The 19,727-nt window shown below is 32.5% G+C and overlaps 2 protein-coding genes across 6 annotated transcripts in view; one reads left to right on the top strand and one right to left on the bottom strand.

The window, feature by feature from the left end:
• The window catches only part of LOC143052735 (cytochrome P450 2J5-like), a 28,971-nt gene extending 25,135 nt beyond the window's left edge, over positions 1-3,836 (top strand). Inside the window, exons 8-9 of the mRNA XM_076225843.1 lie at positions 1,913-2,116; positions 3,351-3,836. Coding sequence (XP_076081958.1) covers positions 1,913-2,116; positions 3,351-3,535 — 389 coding nt within the window. The 3' untranslated portion in view covers positions 3,536-3,836. The remainder of the gene's footprint in view (positions 1-1,912; positions 2,117-3,350) is intronic.
• A 4,310-nt stretch (positions 3,837-8,146) lies between these two features.
• The window catches only part of LOC143052734 (parathyroid hormone/parathyroid hormone-related peptide receptor-like), a 77,137-nt gene continuing 65,556 nt past the window's right edge, over positions 8,147-19,727 (bottom strand). For all 5 annotated transcript variants that reach the window (XM_076225837.1, XM_076225841.1, XM_076225840.1 and 2 more), the window contains 7 exons: positions 18,410-18,569; positions 15,478-15,538; positions 14,590-14,662; positions 13,046-13,131; positions 11,398-11,536; positions 11,079-11,120; positions 8,147-8,944 (listed from right to left, as the gene is read on the bottom strand). In XM_076225837.1, coding sequence (XP_076081952.1) covers positions 8,630-8,944; positions 11,079-11,120; positions 11,398-11,536; positions 13,046-13,131; positions 14,590-14,662; positions 15,478-15,538; positions 18,410-18,569 — 876 coding nt within the window. In that variant the 3' untranslated portion in view covers positions 8,147-8,629. The remainder of the gene's footprint in view (positions 8,945-11,078; positions 11,121-11,397; positions 11,537-13,045; positions 13,132-14,589; positions 14,663-15,477; positions 15,539-18,409; positions 18,570-19,727) is intronic.

Here is a 19,727-nt window from a genome sequence, read left to right as displayed (position 1 = left end):
TAATCGCAGTACGCATGGATCTGTCCCTGAAATAAACTATTATCTGACTGTATATATTAAACACGTGCTCAATATCCATGCTTTTTGTTGATTGTTTACTATAAGGTGACAATCGGTAAACTTCGGAATCACAACACGGCATTTAATGAGCTGCCATATTTGTTAAAACAGACAGAGAGAAAAAAAATTGACGATTTTACGATATATTTGCGTAAAAAATGATAACATCGTGCACAGAAGACTAATTTTAGGATATATACATGCAATGGTCAATAATTGGATGAACATTTTTTTTCACCAGTCACTAGTTTCATATGACTTTTATAGTAAGTCGCAGTTTATTGGATTTATCCAAGCTCGATAGTTAAATAATCAATTTTAAAGTTCTTGCCAAGGCTCGGACTTTAAAATTCGATAATTTAACTGTATCGATTAGTTAAACTGACAATCCACTGGTTGCAAAAAGTAAAATCACAAAAATACTGAACTCCGTGGAAAATTCAAAACGGAAAGTCCCTAATCAAATGACTAAATCAAAAGCCAAAACATATCAAACGAATGGATAACAACTGCCTTATTCCTGACTTGGTACAGGCATTTTCTAATGTTGAAATTAGTGGATTGAACCTGGTTTTGAAGCTAGCTAAACCTCTCATTTGTATGACAGTTGCATCAAATTCCATTATCTTGACAGCGATGTGTGAACAAAACAAACTCACACAATAGGTACAAATGTCACAAAAAGGGTAAACAGTCTAAATCGCTAGGTCACATTCGTGAAAAGGGAACGGGATTGTAGTAACGACATAAGGAACATATCCGATATCATCTGTGAAATGGATATCCCATAACGGTCAACCAACTCGTGATGGCGTCCGTAAAATTAACAAAGTGATGATTTCAACTTAACTATTCGAAACTCTTGGTTTAAAAATGAAAATTCAAATTTGGGAAGCTGAAATCATCTCTTTTGTCAAAAAGTTTTGTTTTGAATCGTCCCTCATAGTCAATTTCTAGATGTAAGGCATATTCAAATGACAAAATCAAAAGCTCAAACACATTTTAACAAATGGATAACAACTGTCATATTCCTGGCTTGGTACAGGTATTTTCTTATGTAGGAAATGGTGGAAAGTAAAAATCTATATATATATCATTGCACTCCCTCTTCCATAGCTGAAAACAAGTATTACAACTTGAAGATATTCACCCGAATACCAAATGTTATAACCGATGTTTCTGTATCAGGGACATTGCATAACCAAAATGTATTTATCATAATTAGTTATCAAAAGTACCAGGATTATAATTTAGTACGCCAGACGCGCGTTTCGTCTACATAAGACTCATCAGTGACGCTCAAATCGAAATATTGATAAAGCCAAACATGTACAAAGTTGAAGAGCATAACCTTCATTGTATGAAAATGCATTTATTATATTCCATAATCTGATTAAAATACACATTCTGTGTCCAAAAAAGGATCTGAAAACGATTCGATCTACTTTCTATTGTCAAGACCTTTGATTTTGTAAGGTTAAAACAAACCTTTAAAACTGTGTAGGCTGAAATTTCATTGGCTGATGTAATAATTTCCAGAACAGAAAGTGAAATTGAGTTTTTGTAGATCATTGTACGCAAAGTTTTAACACAGGATCATACTGTATTATTCCATTTCAGAATCTAAATTTCAAATGTTTTCCAGAATCTTTTCAAATGTTTTCCAGAATCTTTTCAAATGTTTTCCAAAATCTTTTCAAAAGTTTTCCAGAATCTTTTCAAATGTTTTCCAAAATCTTTTCAAATGTATTCAAGAATCTTTAAGAATCTTTTCAAGAATCTTTAAGAATCATTTCAAGAATCTTTAAGGATCTGACACGTTAAAAATTATCACGTGTTATTTTTTTTGCAGTCGTATTCTCCATATACAGAACCAACAAACGTGATATGGAAGTGGACAGTTATACTATTCCAGCTAAGTCTATCATTCTTTATGATTTGAATGACCCACAAATCGATCCTGCTGTATGGGAAAATCCTCTCGAATTCAATCCTGATAGATGGACTGATAGATTGACAGAACCACAGACAGATGGCTTCCTTCCTTTTGGCACTGGTAAATATATAAGAAAAAATATATAATTGTACAAAAGGCGTATAGACAATTGTCCTAGATATAGGAAGATGTGGTATGAGTGCCAATGAGACAACTCTCCATCAAAGTCACAATTATAAAAGTAAACCATTAAAGGTCAAGGTACGGTCTTCAACACGGGGCCTTGGGTCACACCGAACAGCAAGTTTCCTGCATTTATTTGTGCCACCTACAGGATCAGAATCTAAGGGTTATCAAATCTAACTGGTAATTTCACAATTCTATACTTGTAAATAAGGAATTATTGCGAGCATTTATTGCGATTTTTAAGAAGGGATAAAAATTAATTATTTGGATTTTAAAAATATCACAATGTAAGTTCTTATTATTGCGATACCCACCTTGTTACATTATTCACATTAGTAAAAAACTTGCAAAAATTCTTGCGAAGTTTAGATTTCAGCGAAAACTGCAAGAGTATCATGTTCCAAATAGTAAAGGCACACATTCAACTTGAAGTTTGATACACATTTTCCTTATGATATCATCTTTGTAATATAAATTTTAAATTATAGTTTTGACCCTACTTTTACGGTCCACTGAACATATGAAAATGATAGTGCGAGTTGGGCATCCGTGTACTATGGACACATACTCGTTTTCTTCAAATTTGCCATCGAAGACATAACTCAGGAACATAACTTAAAGGCAATAACTTGTAAGAAGCTTTTGTATCATTATAGTCAATTTGAAACAAGGTCGAGATTCGGACTAGAACATTATACTATTGTTTCTTATATAAAAAGAATACTTTATTGACAACTATTTCGACTGTGGAGGATTTTGAAATTATATAGATACCCTTGTGTTGTTGATGGCTGTGTTTTATCCTCATGCTGCAGTAGGGTGCAACCATGTGTAGTTAAATGGTCGTTCCAATATGTTTATATCCTTATTTGTGTTGGTGTATTATTAACTTTGCCCAAAACCTCTTTTTCTTAATATTATATTATCAGCAAGTAGTTGCATGCCGATGATCTCACAAGATGATTGGATGAGTTTAAAGATCACAGCCTAATTCAAATCACTGGATAAATCAAAATTTGCTAACAGGTTTCAATGAACGTATCAATTGTCCAGGAAGAGAAAAAGCAGAAATATCTTTGGACTTGATTATTACCCAGAATCCATCAGAAAATTGTACCCAGAATTCATTAGAATCCAAATAGCAATATGTATTTGTCTTTACTTTTAGGTGAACGTAAATGTCCAGGAAGAATAGAAGCAGAGAGATCTACGCTTTTGATTACAACAAATATACTACAGAAGTTTGAGTTAATACCGGAAGACGTTAACAACTTACCCATGGAACGAGAATGGACCGGAGTTGTCCTCCGTCCTAAACCCTTCAAAATGTTTATGAAACCTGTGAAATATTGACACAGATTCAGATAGGGCTGTTAAAAAATATAATGATTCTTTTATGTTACAACGCATGCAAAATGTTTTATTACATTGATTTATTTATTTAGTTAATAAGTGTATAAGTACGTAACAAACACACAAATACATTAAACACACAAATAGACACATTGTCTTTCACGTATTTGATTATTCGGATCGTCAATTCGATCTGCTTTGCCGTTCCTTGTCTTTTATGGTATACTTTATATTTTGTTGGTTTTAATCACAAATCATATAAATTGATTTATATGATAATAAAGCTTGAATTGAATCAAATTGTTATGGCGTATCATTTTTAAATGATTGTAATTTTACAGACCTACATTATTTGAAGTGGTCAGAACGCCCCGTTCTCCTTACCGGATTGAGACAATGATCACCAAATTAAAGATGAAATAACTTTTTTTTCTTTTCTAAGGAATGAACGAAACAATATGATCTGGTGCAATCATTATATACCATAGAATATGTATATCTATGCCCACATTATGGGTAATGGAATGAATTATTGTAATGTTAACATAGTTATCAAAGGTGCCAGGCTATAGTTTTATACACCAGATGCGCGTTTCGTCTACATAAGAATCATTAGTGACACTAAGATCAAAATATTTAGAAAGCCAAAACAAGAACAAAGATGAACAGCATTAATTGAGAACCCGATATTCAAAAGAGTTGTGCCAAATACGACTTAGGTAATATATGCCTGGGATAAGAAAATCCTTAGTATTTAAAAAAAACAACAGTAAATTAAAAAATAAATGACCGTATAATTGATATTCTTGTCAACACAAAAGTACTTACTACTGGGCTAGTGATTACCCCGGGGACGAAACGTCCACTAGCAGTGTCATCGACCCAGTGTTTTAAATAGTTATCAACGGTACCAGGTTTAAACTTTGATACGCCTGAAACACGTTTCGTAACATACTTTGACATTTGCAAATTTTAAAGACAATAAGTAGACAGGAAATGGTCCCCAACCCTGACTTGGGTCATTTTATCGTATTTCAAATGACAAATTCTTCTTTTCTGGATTTTGTATTTTTCTGTATCTTTAACATACATATTGTCACAAATTAACATAGAATGACTGCCTATTTAAACTATGCATGCATACAAATAACTTATTGAGACACTGGCATGTTTGGTTACACGAAAGGTAAGACTTGACACATTTGCTTGATTTTCGTAAACAGCACAACATGGTTTACATGCACGTCAGTATTTGAGCAGAGTTTAATTAATTATTGGTCATTTGACAACTCATATTCCAAAAATATTAATATGCTGAATTCGCCAGAAAATATGCATCTCACATTTGTCCCCGAAATGAAAAATGTAAAACAATTCAAACGAGCATATAATCTTCTACTGAGGAGTAACTTTGAGATTGTGGTATCAAGTAATGAGGCTTATACATTAGATGTCTTTTGACCATCACGTATTTCAAAGTCTGAAAGCCTTTTAGATATTTTTGAGGTTGGTTGACTATCCACTGTTTAAGAAGCTGGATGAATATCAGGTAATGAACTTATAAAACTGTTTTGGTTAACTGATGTTAGAAACTGTAAAACTGGAGCAATCAAATTCTAGTTACTACTGTTTATACTACTTTAAGAAACTGATCTATTATGTATGTTGGTTATCTCAAAATTCAGATAGTCTTGCTGCTGTAGAGCAGCTATCATTTCGGTAAGTTTGGTGAAGTAGCTCTCTCATCCAACTCAATAGCATGCCATGGACGTCGCTTTTGGACCTCTCCACACTGCCTTCAAAGCAGTATTACCATAACTTTGGAGCAGCTGACCATATTGTTACAATAGTTATCAAAGGTACCAGGATTATAATTTAATACGCCAGACACGCGTTTCGTCTACATAAGACTCATCAGTGACGCTCAGATCTAAATAGTTATAAATCCAAATAAGTACAAAGTTGAAGAGCATTGAGGACCCAAAAATTCACAAGTGTTGTGCCAAATACGGCTAAGGTAATCTATTCCTGGGATAAGAAAATCCTAAGTTTTGTGAAAGGAAAATTTCAGCTTTCCAATTGTGAACTTTCCATTTCTAAGTAGCAACATTCCAGCAGCACCTGCATACGGGGTATATATCTCCCAATTGATACGATATTCCCGTGCTTGCATTTCCTATCATGATTTTCTTGATAGAGGGTTGCTGCTCACAAGGAAGCTATTAAAGCAAGAGTTCCAAATGGTGAAGTTGAAATCATCCCTTCGTAAATTTTACGGACGCCATCACGAGTTGGTTGACCGTTATGGAATAACCGTATCACAAATGATATCGGATATGTTCCTTACGTCGTAACTACAATCCCCTTTTCTTTCCTGAATGTGACCTACCGAATCAGACTATTTACCGGATTTGTTATCACATAAGCAACACGACGGGTGCCGCATGTGGAGCAGGATCTGCTTACCCTTCCGGAGCACCTGAGATCACCCCTAGTTTTTTGGTGGGGTTCGTGTTGTTTATTCTTTAGTTTTCTATGTTGTGTCCTGTGTGCTGTTGTTTGTTAGTCGTTTTCATTTTTAGCCATGGCGTTGTCAGTTTGTTTTAGATTTATGAGTTTGACTGTCCCTTTGGTATCTTTCGTCACTCTTTTATAAAAATGACACTATATTGATATTCATGTCAACACCGAAGGGTTGACTACTGGGCTGGTGATACCCTCGAAGACGAAACGTCCACCAACAGTGGGATCGACCCAGTGTTGTTAGTACAAGGATTATAATTTAATACGCCAGACGCGTGTTTTGTCTACATTAGACTCATCAGTGACGCTCAGATCTAAATAGTTATAAAGCCAAACAAGTACAAAGTTGAAGAGCATTGAGTAATTACTGGCAAAAACTTGGCAGTTTCAGGAACTATTTGTATTAGCTAAGTATATCGGGAATTACATGTAATTCCTAAATTTTAGTAATTACGAGAACTCATCATTTCACCTATTTTATAACTATCACATATGCATATAAAACAGGTAAATACAAAAATGAAATTTTCTTTTTGCAATTTTACCGGAAATTTACAAACTTTAAAAAAACTACACTTACTTGTTTGTAATTAAAGAAAACACAGACACGGCTTCCTCCGCCTCAGTTTTAGCCTTTTATTTCGAATTTGACTCAAACAGTCATCTAAGTACCAGAATCTATGACAAACGAGACGATTTTAATTTTGAAATTATAAATTTTCCCAACCTTAGTAGCAATATACCAACTTCATCTGCATATGGGATATATATTTTCCAACTTGTTCGATATTCAAGAGCTTGCAGCTCCTACTCAGACTTTGTGACACTGTAGAAAAGATGATGAACCAGGGGTATGTCAAAGAACGTCTCGTCCTTTTTCTAAAAAAAAGTTCATCGGAAGGTACCAAGACCTTGTTGATAAATATTCCGTATCAACTTCACAAATAATACATGATGGTCTTGATGTATAGATTCTGCGTGCTGATGTTGTTTATCATCTTAACAACGTGTTATATTAATTGTTACACGATGATGACTGCTGTACCTATATTTTGACGATTTTATTAATTATGTCTGTTTAGTTCACGCATCATTGTAAATATAACGGAATTTGACGCGACTGTCATCAAAGTGAGAGGTTTTGCCCTATAAAACCAGGTTTAATCCAACATTTTCTACATTTGAAAATGCCTGTACCAAGTCAGGAATATGACAGTTCTTGTCCATTCGTATTTGATGTGTTTTGTCGTTTGATTTTGCCATGTGATTATGGACTTTCCGATTGGATTTTCCTCTGATTTCAGTTTTTTATGTGATTTTACTTTTTTTTGTATTGTAATCACTCAATTGTTTTTGGACACAAATAGTGCAAGATTATATTTGTTTTCATTTATGATTTCGGGTAAATTGGCTAGGAATAAGAATGAAATTCTATATAGATGTATCAAGGCGGTTGTTTTGATAAGACGTTCTTCAAATCTTTAAACCCGGTCAAAAACCAATTTAACTAAATTAAACCATTGTAGTGACGTCAGCCTTTTCATTTACCTCGGATTTGTTTTTTAGAATCAACACTTCCTAAGTATGTCGCTGAAATGAGTTCACCTAGTTATTGTTGTTAAGATCAAATGAATATATCTAAATAGTCAAATTCGACTTCGAAGGGAATGCACACCTGTAATGAGTAAACTGAAAGGTTTGCAAAAAATATGAGTTATTCGAAATACTAAGAATTTTTTAATCCCAGACATAGATTACCTTAGCCGTATTTGGTACAACTTTTTAGATTTTTGGGACCTTAATGCTCTTCAACTATGAACTTGTTTGGCTTCTAACTATTTTGATCTGAGCGTCACTTGTGAGTCTTATGTAGACGATACGCGCGACTGGCGAATTAACTTATAAGCCTTTTCTATTACACTATTCAAGAATATTCTACATGTAACTTAGGATAAAAAGGGAACAGATCTTCGTCTAAGTCGCAAAACTCCGTAAGAAGTCATATACGTCTAAAATCATCGGCAATTATTGGCAGAGTTATGGCAATAAGATCACGATCGTCCTTTGGATCAGATGAATTAGAAAAGATTATACTTTCTAACACTGTATTTTATGGATGAAAATTTTGTACAAAATGTTTAACCTAAATGCATATGAAATACTTTCTCCGTGTTAGTACAAGTTATTTTGCGACGTTAATTATTGCGGGAGTTATTGATGTCATCTGATAAAGTGATGGTCATTTCATAAGTTCATGACTCAATTGTTCTTTCATTGCATTAGTTCATGACTCAATTGTTCTTTCATTGCATAAGTTCATGATCCAATTGTTCTATCATTACATAAGTTCATGACTCAATTGTTCATTTATTGCATAAGTTCATGATCCAATTGTTCTATCATTACATAAGTTAATGACCCAATTGTTCTTTTATTGCATAAGTTCATGATCCAATTGTTCTATCATTACATAAGTTTATGACTCAATTGTTCTTTTATTGCATAAGTTCATGACTCAATTGTTCTTTTATTTCATAAGTTCATGACTCAATTGTTCTTATTTGCATTAGTTCATGACTCAATTGTTCTATCATTGAGCGAGACAAGGTTTAAATTCTCTCCATTCACATGTATTCCATTCACCCTCGTATTTAACATGGGATCATTTCCATCACTGAACAAATGTTTCGTTTTTTCAAGAATAATTCTTGACTTTTCATTAAGTTCAAAATGCACATTAGCAGATTTGGGCTCTGCACCGAGTATTATATTATCATGTTCACTTTGAAAAAACTGTTCTACTGTTCTACTCGTAGATCGGTTTGATATATGACTATTTCGTCGTAAATTATGATCTCTTTTGAGCTTTCGGATTTCTCTTCTTACCTGCAAAACAATTGTTTTATAAATTAGGTTTAATAAAAACATTCTGCAAAATTAAAATCAAATCATGTGTCAAAGGTAAAATTAAGAATTGAAACGTGGAACGTGTCAAAGAGACAACAACCCGACCAAAGAGCAGAAACCATCCAAGGGTCACCAATGGATCTTTAAAACAGCATGAAAATCAGCACCTGGAGGTGGACTTAGTCTGGCCTCTTGTGTTGTTCATTCGGGGACGGATCATTCTCATTGACGCACTCCCAACAACTCGTTTTTTCGTTTCTTTGTGTGTTGCATTGCCGTTTGTATTTCGTATCAGTTCAGTGTTTCCTCTTATCGTTGATTTGTTGTTTTCTCTCAATAGATTTATGACTTTCGAACAGCGGTTAACAACTGTTGCCTTATTTATATTTATTTCTGGACGAGTCTTGTTCTGTTTTATATAATTACGTATACTGTTGAGCTCTCGTTCAAAGTAGAAGTACTCCGATATAAGACGGGTTATAATACACGATGGAACAGGACAGAAAATAAAAATGTGTAAGTTTGCAAAAACGGACAGCTGGGCCTTTATATGGAAACAACACATATCTTATCTACAACATGTTTATGTTATCCCAAAACTATCTTCCAAATATAGCATTCCTCTATATCGTTTTCATAAATACACGATGGAACAGGACAGAAAATAAAAATGTGAAAGTTTGCAAAAACGGACAGCTGGGCCTTTATATGGAAACAATACATATCTTATCTACAACATGTTTATGTTATCCCAAAACTATCTTCCAAATATAGAATTCCTCTATATCGTTTTCATAAATACACGATGGAACAGGACAGAAAATAAAAATGTGCAAGTTTGCAAAAACGGACAGCTGGGCCTTTATATGGAAACAACACATATCTTATCTACAACATGTTTATGTTATCCCAAAACCATCTTCCAAATATAGCATTCCTCTATATCGTTTTCATAAATATATTCGAAAGTTCGAATAAAGTCTATAATACTTATGTCTAGTATAAATAGTCTAAATAGATCATACTTTACACTTTAAAGTTATAAGCTATTCTCGTCCTGAGTAATTTGTGCATTCTGCACGACAAACAATAAGAAACTGATTGGTATCACAACAAAATGTTTATCATACTTTGTATTTTGATTGCTGATAAATTTGAAATTTTGGAGATTTTTTGTTTTATTTTTGTTTTGGGGATTTTGCTGTGTTTGTCGTTTTTGAGACTTTACTGGTAATAGTAGATAAACTCATCATAGATACCAGGACTAAATTTTGTTTATACGCCAGACGCGCGTTTCGTCTACAAAACACTCATCAGTGACGCTCGAATCCAAAAAAGTTAAAAAGGCCAAATAAAGTACGAAGTTGAAGAGCATTAAGGTTAAAAGACTCTAAGAGATTGACGTATCGTATTAATACCAGTGTACTGTTATTGCTGAAAACCCCATTTTGATCTATCAATTCGTTGAATTGTTTTCATATCGAAGTATACAAATATACCCGACATCTCCTTTCCTCTAATTACAAAACTTGGACTAACTTACGTGTCACGGTACTTATCTATCCCAAATTCATGTATTTGGTTTTGATGTTATATTTGTTATTCTCGTTGGATTTTGGCTGATGCTTAGTCCGTTTCTGTGTGTGTTACATTTTAGTGTTGTGTCGTTGTTCTCTTATATTTAATGCGTTTTCCCTCGGTTTTAGTTTGTTACCCCGATTTTGTTTTTTGTCCATGGATTTATGAGTTTTGAACAGCGGTATACTACTGTTGCCTTAATTTAAGTATAATTCAGAGTATGTCGATCCTAATTACAGTAATCATTTGCTATTAAAATGTGTACGTCAATATTATACATGTACATTCAAAGATTAAAAAAAGACATGTATTAAAATTTTAAAACGGAAATTGGGAATGTGTCATAACAACCCGACCAAAGAGCAAATAACAGCATTTGTTTACTTAAAAGTAAAAACCCAAAATGTGAAATAATATTTTTGTATTACAGGAATTATAAGAAAATATAAGTATAAATAAATGAAATGAATTAAAGTATCAAAGTACCATAAACAACTAGATGATATATTGGGAAGAATGTTGAGAAAATACTTACCTCTTCGTTCATAAAACAAAACAATATTGCAACTGCAAATCCCTGCAAATACACATATATAATACATAAAATAAAATCTTAGTGACCAAGCTTAGGATTTTTTAAGATATATATTGAACTGAAACTATCAAGGAATGTACTGACTTTCCATGTTCCATTTATCAAAATTTGGTGTAGTCTTTTAAATTAATAATTTAATCTTAAAGGTTCTTGTTGTTTAAATTTTCAAGTTAAGTATGAATGGAGAATAAAAACGTTGAATGTGTCAAAGAATCAACAACCGGACCCAAGGCCAAGATCCAACGGTAAGTAAACTCACTTGAAAGGAATTAAAAAACATTTCTGTATACAACCATATAACTTCTAACATTGGTTCCATACACACAGGAACAGCAATAAAGGCAAGATAATACACTCCAAATAATGGAATTAATATCAAGGTCGACTTTGCTAACTTTCTAAAAAGAAATAAAAATAAATATACAGGCACTGCGATAAAAGCTATATAATACATTTCAAATAATAAAATAAAAATAAATGTTGATTTTGCATTTTTTTTTTACATAGATCTAATATTAAATATGCTGGCTCAGCAAGAAAGGCCAGATAATACACTCCAAAAAATGGTATTGAAGTCAAGTCGACTTTGGTAATTAAGTATTAATAAATATAGTTGTAAGCTATGTTTTTAATTTGGAGCCAAGGATAAACGCCCAGATGAAATTATTGAATTTTAATAGATTTATAAGCAAATGACGTAATTGATATTTTTTTTAATAATTTAATACAATAAATAGCATGCCAACATTCTTATGCTAATGGTAAATCTTTAAAAATAATTTTAAGTAAATATATTTATTCAAACTGTCATACAGGTTGAATTATTTTTAAGCAATAAATCGAATGAGGAATACGTTTTTTGTCATAAAATAAAATTACTTAGAATGTTTATGTATTCAAACTTTATCACCATGACTAGCAAAAAAATATCGACTACGTGCTACAATGCACGTCTGCATATAACCATCATTAATAACTCGATGTTGATTGTTTTTTTCTTCATTAAGATACGAAATTAAACTATTGTCTCCATGTTGTTTCTACGTGTTAAGCTGGGTTTATCTGTCCCGTATTCTGGTTCTTTAATAAAACTGAGAGGTTAAGCTAGCCATAAAACTATGTTTAATCCACCAATTTCTACATAAGAACACGCCTGTACCACGAGTAAAGTACTTTTTATTAAAACAATTTCAGAGAGTGCCCTTTTTCACTATCGTGTATGTACTAACAGAAAATGTACCTACATTGATAATACTAAAGGTATCAAAAGTAAGCTGATTAGTGTTGCTTATTTGTTGAGGTTTTACTTATCCAAGTATGCTATTTAAATATTTTGTCTTTAGCGATTCATTATTTAATTTCAAAATCATGAATTACGAAAAATAAAATTGTAATATAACACATAAACATTTGCATCCTCATAGTTTTCATCTCCCATGTTCTAAACATGTGGTCCGAGTACACAGTTTTTTCGTAGTGCATGTCTTTTAGACAATAAATGAAAATTTAAAAAATGCGCTTTCTCAATAATATTTTTACAGTGTGTTGTACTACTTTTGGAACAAATTATATCAAAATATTTATCAGCTCCAACCCAAGACAATTTGATGTTACGGGGGTCTTGAAATCTTTCAACAGCTTCCGAATTGCTAAATTTAACCTTTTTCAGCTGGACCAAATAAAAACTTTACTTTAAAATTCATGACCCACATTTTTTACAGTGTAATTTCATTCCCCTACTTGAGACATAAAACATGAAGAAATACATTTGGAAGGGTTATACAAAAAAATGGCAAGTAACTCACTGTCCACATGCCACATTCGTAAATAACGAAAATCAAAGGACGATAAAAAGTATACTCGGACCTAACATTACATGTATCATATATTCATGTCTTGTTTGTTACCTGTATCGACTTGGGTTCCTTGTATGCGCTGCTGTTAATTTGGTATATAAGACTCTCATTATATTGACAAAAAATATAAAATTTATCTGAAAAATACAATGATTATAAGTGTAATATGATAGTATAATGGTACGAAAATGGTATATCAGATCATATCAAGGCGTCGGACACGTGGTCCTACAGGTAGATAATTAATATAGACAACGGCAACATATATTCAATTTTATCTCGGCAATATGTCATCTTATTCAAATTCTGCATTTATAACAGTACGTGTTTCACGCTCTTCAGCAAATAGAAGATGAAAAACGGAACAGTTACTACTCTAGCTTATATCTGTACTTAGTGATTTTTTGTTGGGATATACAAGAACCCGGCCACGCCCACTCGGTTTATGTTATTTGTATTTTGATTTAAAATTTATATCCGTCTGATGAGTTAAGACTTTTTCAACTGAATTTCATAGTTCTTATGTTGTACCCCTGTCACAGGTTAGGGGAGGGTTGCGATCCCGATAACATGTTTATCCCCGCCACATTCTGGATGTATGTGTCTGTCTAATGCCAGGAGCATGTAATTCAGTGGTTGTGTGTGACTATACATTACTATAAGACGTGTCACGGTATTTTTCTATCCCAAATTCATGTATTTCGTTTTGATGTTATATTTGTTATTCTCGTCGGATTTTGTATAATGCTTAGTCCGTTTCTGTGTATGTTACATTTTAATGTTGTGTCGTTGTTCTCTTATATTTAATGCGTTTCCCTCAGTTTTAGTTTGTTTCCCCAATTTTGTTTTTTGTCCATAGATTTACGAGTTTTGAACAGCGGTATACTACTGTTGCCTTTATTTGTCGTTTGTTTCTGTTTTACATATTTGTTTTATGATTTATTTCAGGTATTACAGATACATGTTGTATAAAATTTAAAAGCAGATTTTTTCAGATAAAACTAACAGATTGTTTAATTCCGTATATGTATCACAGAATGACGTAAAAAGTAAAATATCAAAGATATCGAACTCCAAGGAAAATGCAGAACGTAATGTGTTTAACAAATAGCAAAATAAAAAAATCGACCACATCCAATGAAAGGAAAACAACTGTTAAATTTAACTTGGTCGATTTTTAAAAGGGGCAGGGAGATATACATGGCATGCAAAGAGAAAGTGCTTACTTTGTTATCTTGCTGATGGCATACCTTCACTAAAAGTTTATTTTAGTCACTATAGATCCGTCATTGACTTTTCATTTAGTCATCGTATAAATTATATCATTTTCATTGTTTTTAAGGGGTTCTATTATTTCTACAAAGCGGCGTCATTGATCAAAACTTGAAGTACGGTACACTTTATGAAATGTAATTCATATTCAGAAAAAAGCAACATGGGATTCCAAAGAGAACAGTCGAAACTCTTATACATGATGGTGGTATAAGCTTAAACTTGTGTATCACGGTTCACTTAAGATTTATTAAACGCAATTCATACTTAAATTATAAGGAGGAGATTCCAAGGAGGACAAATGAAAATATCACACGACTTACAACAACTGTGGCTGTGATTGGTCCTTTTATTATCCAATAATATCCTTTATCGACATCATTGGTGCTCCAGCATCTAAAAATAAATAAATATTCTGAAAAAATTTGTAACGTAAAGCGGTAAATATTACATTTGCAAATAACAAGTCAAGAATATGGAAGTTGTTATCTAATAGTTTGTATCTATGTATGTTGCATTGTCGTTTGTTCTTTGTTGCACTTCAGAGTTTCTGTTGTTTCTTTGTTTTTCCCTGATGCGTTTCCCTCGGATTTATTTTGTAGCTCGGATTTGTTTTCTCTTAATCGATATATAACATTTGAACAGCGGTATACTACTGATGCCTCTATCACATTCATATCCAAGATAATATAAAATGTCACTGAAGTGTCCCTTGTTTAGTTCGCATCAATCGTATCAATATTTTTATCATGTCGAATATATATATATATATAATGACAAGTGAGCGACTCTTTTCATAAAAACAATCTTAAGATTTAAATTTTAATTGGTCGTGAGCTAAATTGAAATCTTTATGACTGATTAGATTTTTTTGTGAGAAGAGCCGTTACATTAAAAAAAAACAAGAAATAGAATACTACCAGAGCCATATGTGTTTTATAATTCGGCGCTGATTGACATTTTGATTCAACATCTACATGCTTTTAAATTTAAAAAGTCTTTGAATTATTTAAAGTGGTTGACTCATTTCAAACCAGTCTTTGTTATAGCATCGATATCGTAAGATTGTTTCTCAGCAAAGTCAGAAAATCAATATAGATTTGTCAAAGGTTGAGTACTATTAGAAGAGTCGAGTAATATATTAAAGGGTCGAGCTAATATATGTACCTGCGTTTGATAGCAGCAGCTTATTTGAACTGATACATACTTACAATGTGTTTTCGTGTTTAATCCTCATAATAACCCATGGGATAACGAAGGTCGACGGTGCACCTGGTAAAGGAAAATTTTAAATGTAATTACTTATTTTCTCCTTCAATTTACAAGACATATAGGATTTGAAATAAAACACGAAGAGATAGAAATGTTACACTAATTATTACTGTTAATTTTCACTGTTTCAGTGCTTTTAATTTCGACTTAATTATGCATCAATCGTTGTTGATAAGTTACAGAAAAATATCATAGTTTTCAACAGTTATTTTCATCGAGGTTATAAGTTTAATATAAAAAAGAAGATGTGGTATGATTGCCAATGAGACAAGTATCCACAAAAGACCACAATGACACAGACATTAACAACTATAGGTCACCGTACGGCCTTCAACAATGAGCAAAGCCCATACCGCATTGTCAGCTATAAAAGGCCCCGATAAGACAATGTAAAACAATTCAAACGAGAAAACTAACGGCCTTATTTATGTAAAAACAAATGAACGAAAAACAAATATGTAACACATAAACAAACGACAACCACTGAATTAACCTTTATCATTGTATTTTTTATCATTAGTATACAAGAAAAAGTAGAACAGTGTTATACTTGGTGAATCACGTTTGAAAATCTGGTTTCAATTCCGTATCACTTAAAGATCACTCGTGGTTTGTGTAGGGGGTTTCGTGTTGTTCCGTATCACTAAAAGATCACTCGTGGTTTGTTTAGGGGGGTTCGTGTTGTTCCGTATCACTAAAAGATCACTCGTGGTTTGTTTAGGGGGTTCGTGTTGTTCATTGACGCGTTTTGTTGACAGTTGTTTGTTTTGTTTTCATTTTTTATTTTGTGCAATTAAAGTGTCTGGTTTTCATTCACTTTTGATTTTGAATATCCTCTTGGAGACTTTTGTTCACCTATATTTTTATTATGTCAAAGCTTAAGGTAGATCATAAGTAAATATTTTTTGAGACAGAATTTTCTTATACTTCGCCAAAATGAAGATTTTACTATGCTCTTTTCAAAAATATGATAAAAAATATGGGTCACCGTGCTATTTTTTAAGCTATGAGTCTTTGGAAATTGCCTAAATTTGGTTAGATTGTTCATGAAAAACACATTTGTGTGCATAAAAAAAATCTATGAGATAGAATTTTGAAATAAATTGTGAAAAGATAGGTGTTGTAATATATTTAAAGAAAATGAAAAGAAACAAGAGGCTCTCAAGAGCCTGAATCGCTCACCTTAAATTTTTTGCTTAAATCTTCCATGAATGATCATTTTGGGTTTTCAATTTATATAGATGGTTCTTCGATTCTGTCATATCTTCTTCAAAAGCAAAATCAAGAGTGGACACACTGAAATGTCTCGTTTGTCTCGTGTTCATAATATAATTTATGATGAAAGTATAAAATACATTGTATACCCCAAGCATTACATTATTGCTGTTTACAGTTTATCTACATCTATAATAATATTCAAGATAATAACCAAAAACAGCAAAATTTCCTTAAAATTACCAATTCAGGGGCGGCAACCCAACAACGGGTTGTCCGATTTATCTGAAAATTTCAGGGCAGATAGATCTTAACCTGATAAACAATTTTACCCATGTCAGATTTGCTCCAAATGCTTTGGTTTTTGAGTTATAAGCTAAAAACTGCATTTTACCCCTATGTTCTATTTTTAGTCATGGCAGCCATCTTGGTTGGTTAGCCGGGTCACCGGACACAATTTTTAAACAAGATACCCTAATAATGATTTTGGCCATGTTTGGTTAAATATGGCCCAGTAGTTTCAGAGGAGAAGATTTTTGTAAAAGATAACTAAGATTTACGGAAAATGGTTAAAAATTGACTATAAAGGGCCATAACTCCTAAAGGGGTCAACTGACCTTTTCGATCATGTTGCCTTATTTGTAAATCTTACTTTGCTGAACATTTTTGCTGTTTACAGTTTATCTCTATCTATCTATAATAATATTCATGATAATAACCAAAAACTGCAAAATTTCCTTAAAATTACCAATTCAGGGGCAGCAACCTAACAACGGGTTGTCCGATTCATCTGAAAATTTCAGGGCAGATAGATCTTGACCTGATAAACCATTTAACCTCGTCAGATTTGCTCTAAATGCTTTGGTTTTTTAGTTATAAGCTAAAAACTGCATTTTACCCCTATGTTCTATTTTTAGCCATGGCGGCCATGTTTTTTGATGAAATGGGAATTAAAACACAAACTTTATTCTAGATACCCTAGGAATCAATCAGATGAAGTTTGGTTTGAATTGGTTCAGTAGTTTCAGAGGAGAAGATCTTTGAAATAGTTTACGACGGACGACGACGACGGACGGACGGACGGACGACGACGGACGCCAAGTGATGGCAAAAGCTCACATTTCCTTTTGAAAAGGTGAGCTAAAAATGGTACCGTTGTCACCGAACTTGTTTTCTTGCTACAAGTAAAAAGAAAACAATTTACCTATCAGTCCAGTTTAATTTTTTTACTAAAAGAGTAATCTTCCCTCAAATGGCTCATTTGAAAAAAAATATTCTAAAAGCAAAACAAATGATATTTGTTTATATATTTTGTATTATACAGTAATATACCAAGTTTTCTTAATATTATTTATCAGACTATCCTTCAAATTGCAAATCTGTCTCCAAATTTGCAGATTTAGGCAAATAACTTGACCGATTTTTTACTGTGATTGTACAATCCAAGATATATCACTACGCAAGTATCAAAAAATATAGACCGGATCATATTCTATATTATAAGTAGTTACTTGAAGGACCAACTTGTGCTGCCTGATTAAAATATCTGTCCGTAAGAATCATGTAAGAAGACAGTAAGTTTTACTAACAATAGCTACAATTTTCATTACCACTACACATTTTTTCAAGACTGATTTAGCGAATAAATGAACATACCCCATCCAAACACCAGCAGTGTCTTGTATAAGCAGGAGGACACGTTGTATTTAGTAGACATGACAAATGTATGCATGTAAATCCCCTCGATGAAAATCCACATAAAGTTGGTTGATAAGATGTAATAAAAGAAAGTGTACACAATTTTGCAGCCTACCGACTGAAAAATAAAAAAAGGCAAAGTAATAATAAATTCATAAATTATCTATGTTATTTCCTTTTCAATATTGTTTTTCATTGTTTCTTGACTAATTGTATTTTCTAATATTTATTAGTGCATATTTTTTTTTTCCGTGTTTACCCTTGTTATTTTACGCAAACATTTAATAATGGTTTGACATGATGAACGTATTTTTAATTTTGAGACTCATCAATTATCAGTGATTTATTCATGAAGCAGGTTAAATAATCTACATGTCGAGTGCTCCTTGTCATATGCTCGATGGAACGGTGACATACACTACGCATGCCATACTTATGTTGGAAATTTGTCTACTCAGATCTATAACTCTTAAAATTCCTCGTAAATCTGCTATTTAATCTGATACGTATCAATTTGAGGAAAATCAAACAAGTATTGAAATCAGAGGTCATGTTTTATTTTTTCTAAACAAATTGGCAATGATATAAAGGAGTTTTGTTGAGTAATATCTAGAAGTTAAATTATGAATATTTATTTTATCTATTGCACTCTTCATCATTTTACAACACTAAAGCGATAACAATCTTATCAGATAAAAGTAAGCACTTTTCATTTAAGACATTTCTACAGAACAGTGCTTTTGTAATAAATTATCGTATGAACATTCTTTAAATATATTTATCGCAGTTTTGTAGATATGATGGTTACTATCTGATAAGGCATTAGTTAATATGCTTTGCTACAGTTTTGTAGAGAGTTGGTGTTTACAAGAACGCTTATGAACTATAGATGCCAACTGTCATACTTGAAGTTATTCTTTCGACCCTTTTACGGACGCCATCATGATTAGGTTGACCGTCGTAGAAACATTGGTTTACAAATTGCAAATAATAGTCATCATTTAAGAAATGAATTTTTATACAGGGGATAGATTAATAGAAGCAACTTTTCTTGGTTCTGAATCCTTTATATTGTGTATCAGAATTATATACCGTATAAATCCATGAGATATACGACTGTTTATTTATAATGAATAACACGACTAAAAACATGCGCAATTATCATTCTTCTGTGGGAACCTGATATTCCTCCCTGCTGTCTTGCATTGTATGTTTTTTAATGTTCAATTTCGAGTTCTTAGTGTATTATCTTGAGTTTTGTCTGTTGTCACCATTC

This window comes from Mytilus galloprovincialis, chromosome 11 (genome assembly GCF_965363235.1).
Source record: "Mytilus galloprovincialis chromosome 11, xbMytGall1.hap1.1, whole genome shotgun sequence".
NCBI classification, from domain to species: domain Eukaryota; kingdom Metazoa; phylum Mollusca; class Bivalvia; order Mytilida; family Mytilidae; genus Mytilus; species Mytilus galloprovincialis.
This window is presented reverse-complemented; position numbering and strand designations above follow the sequence as displayed.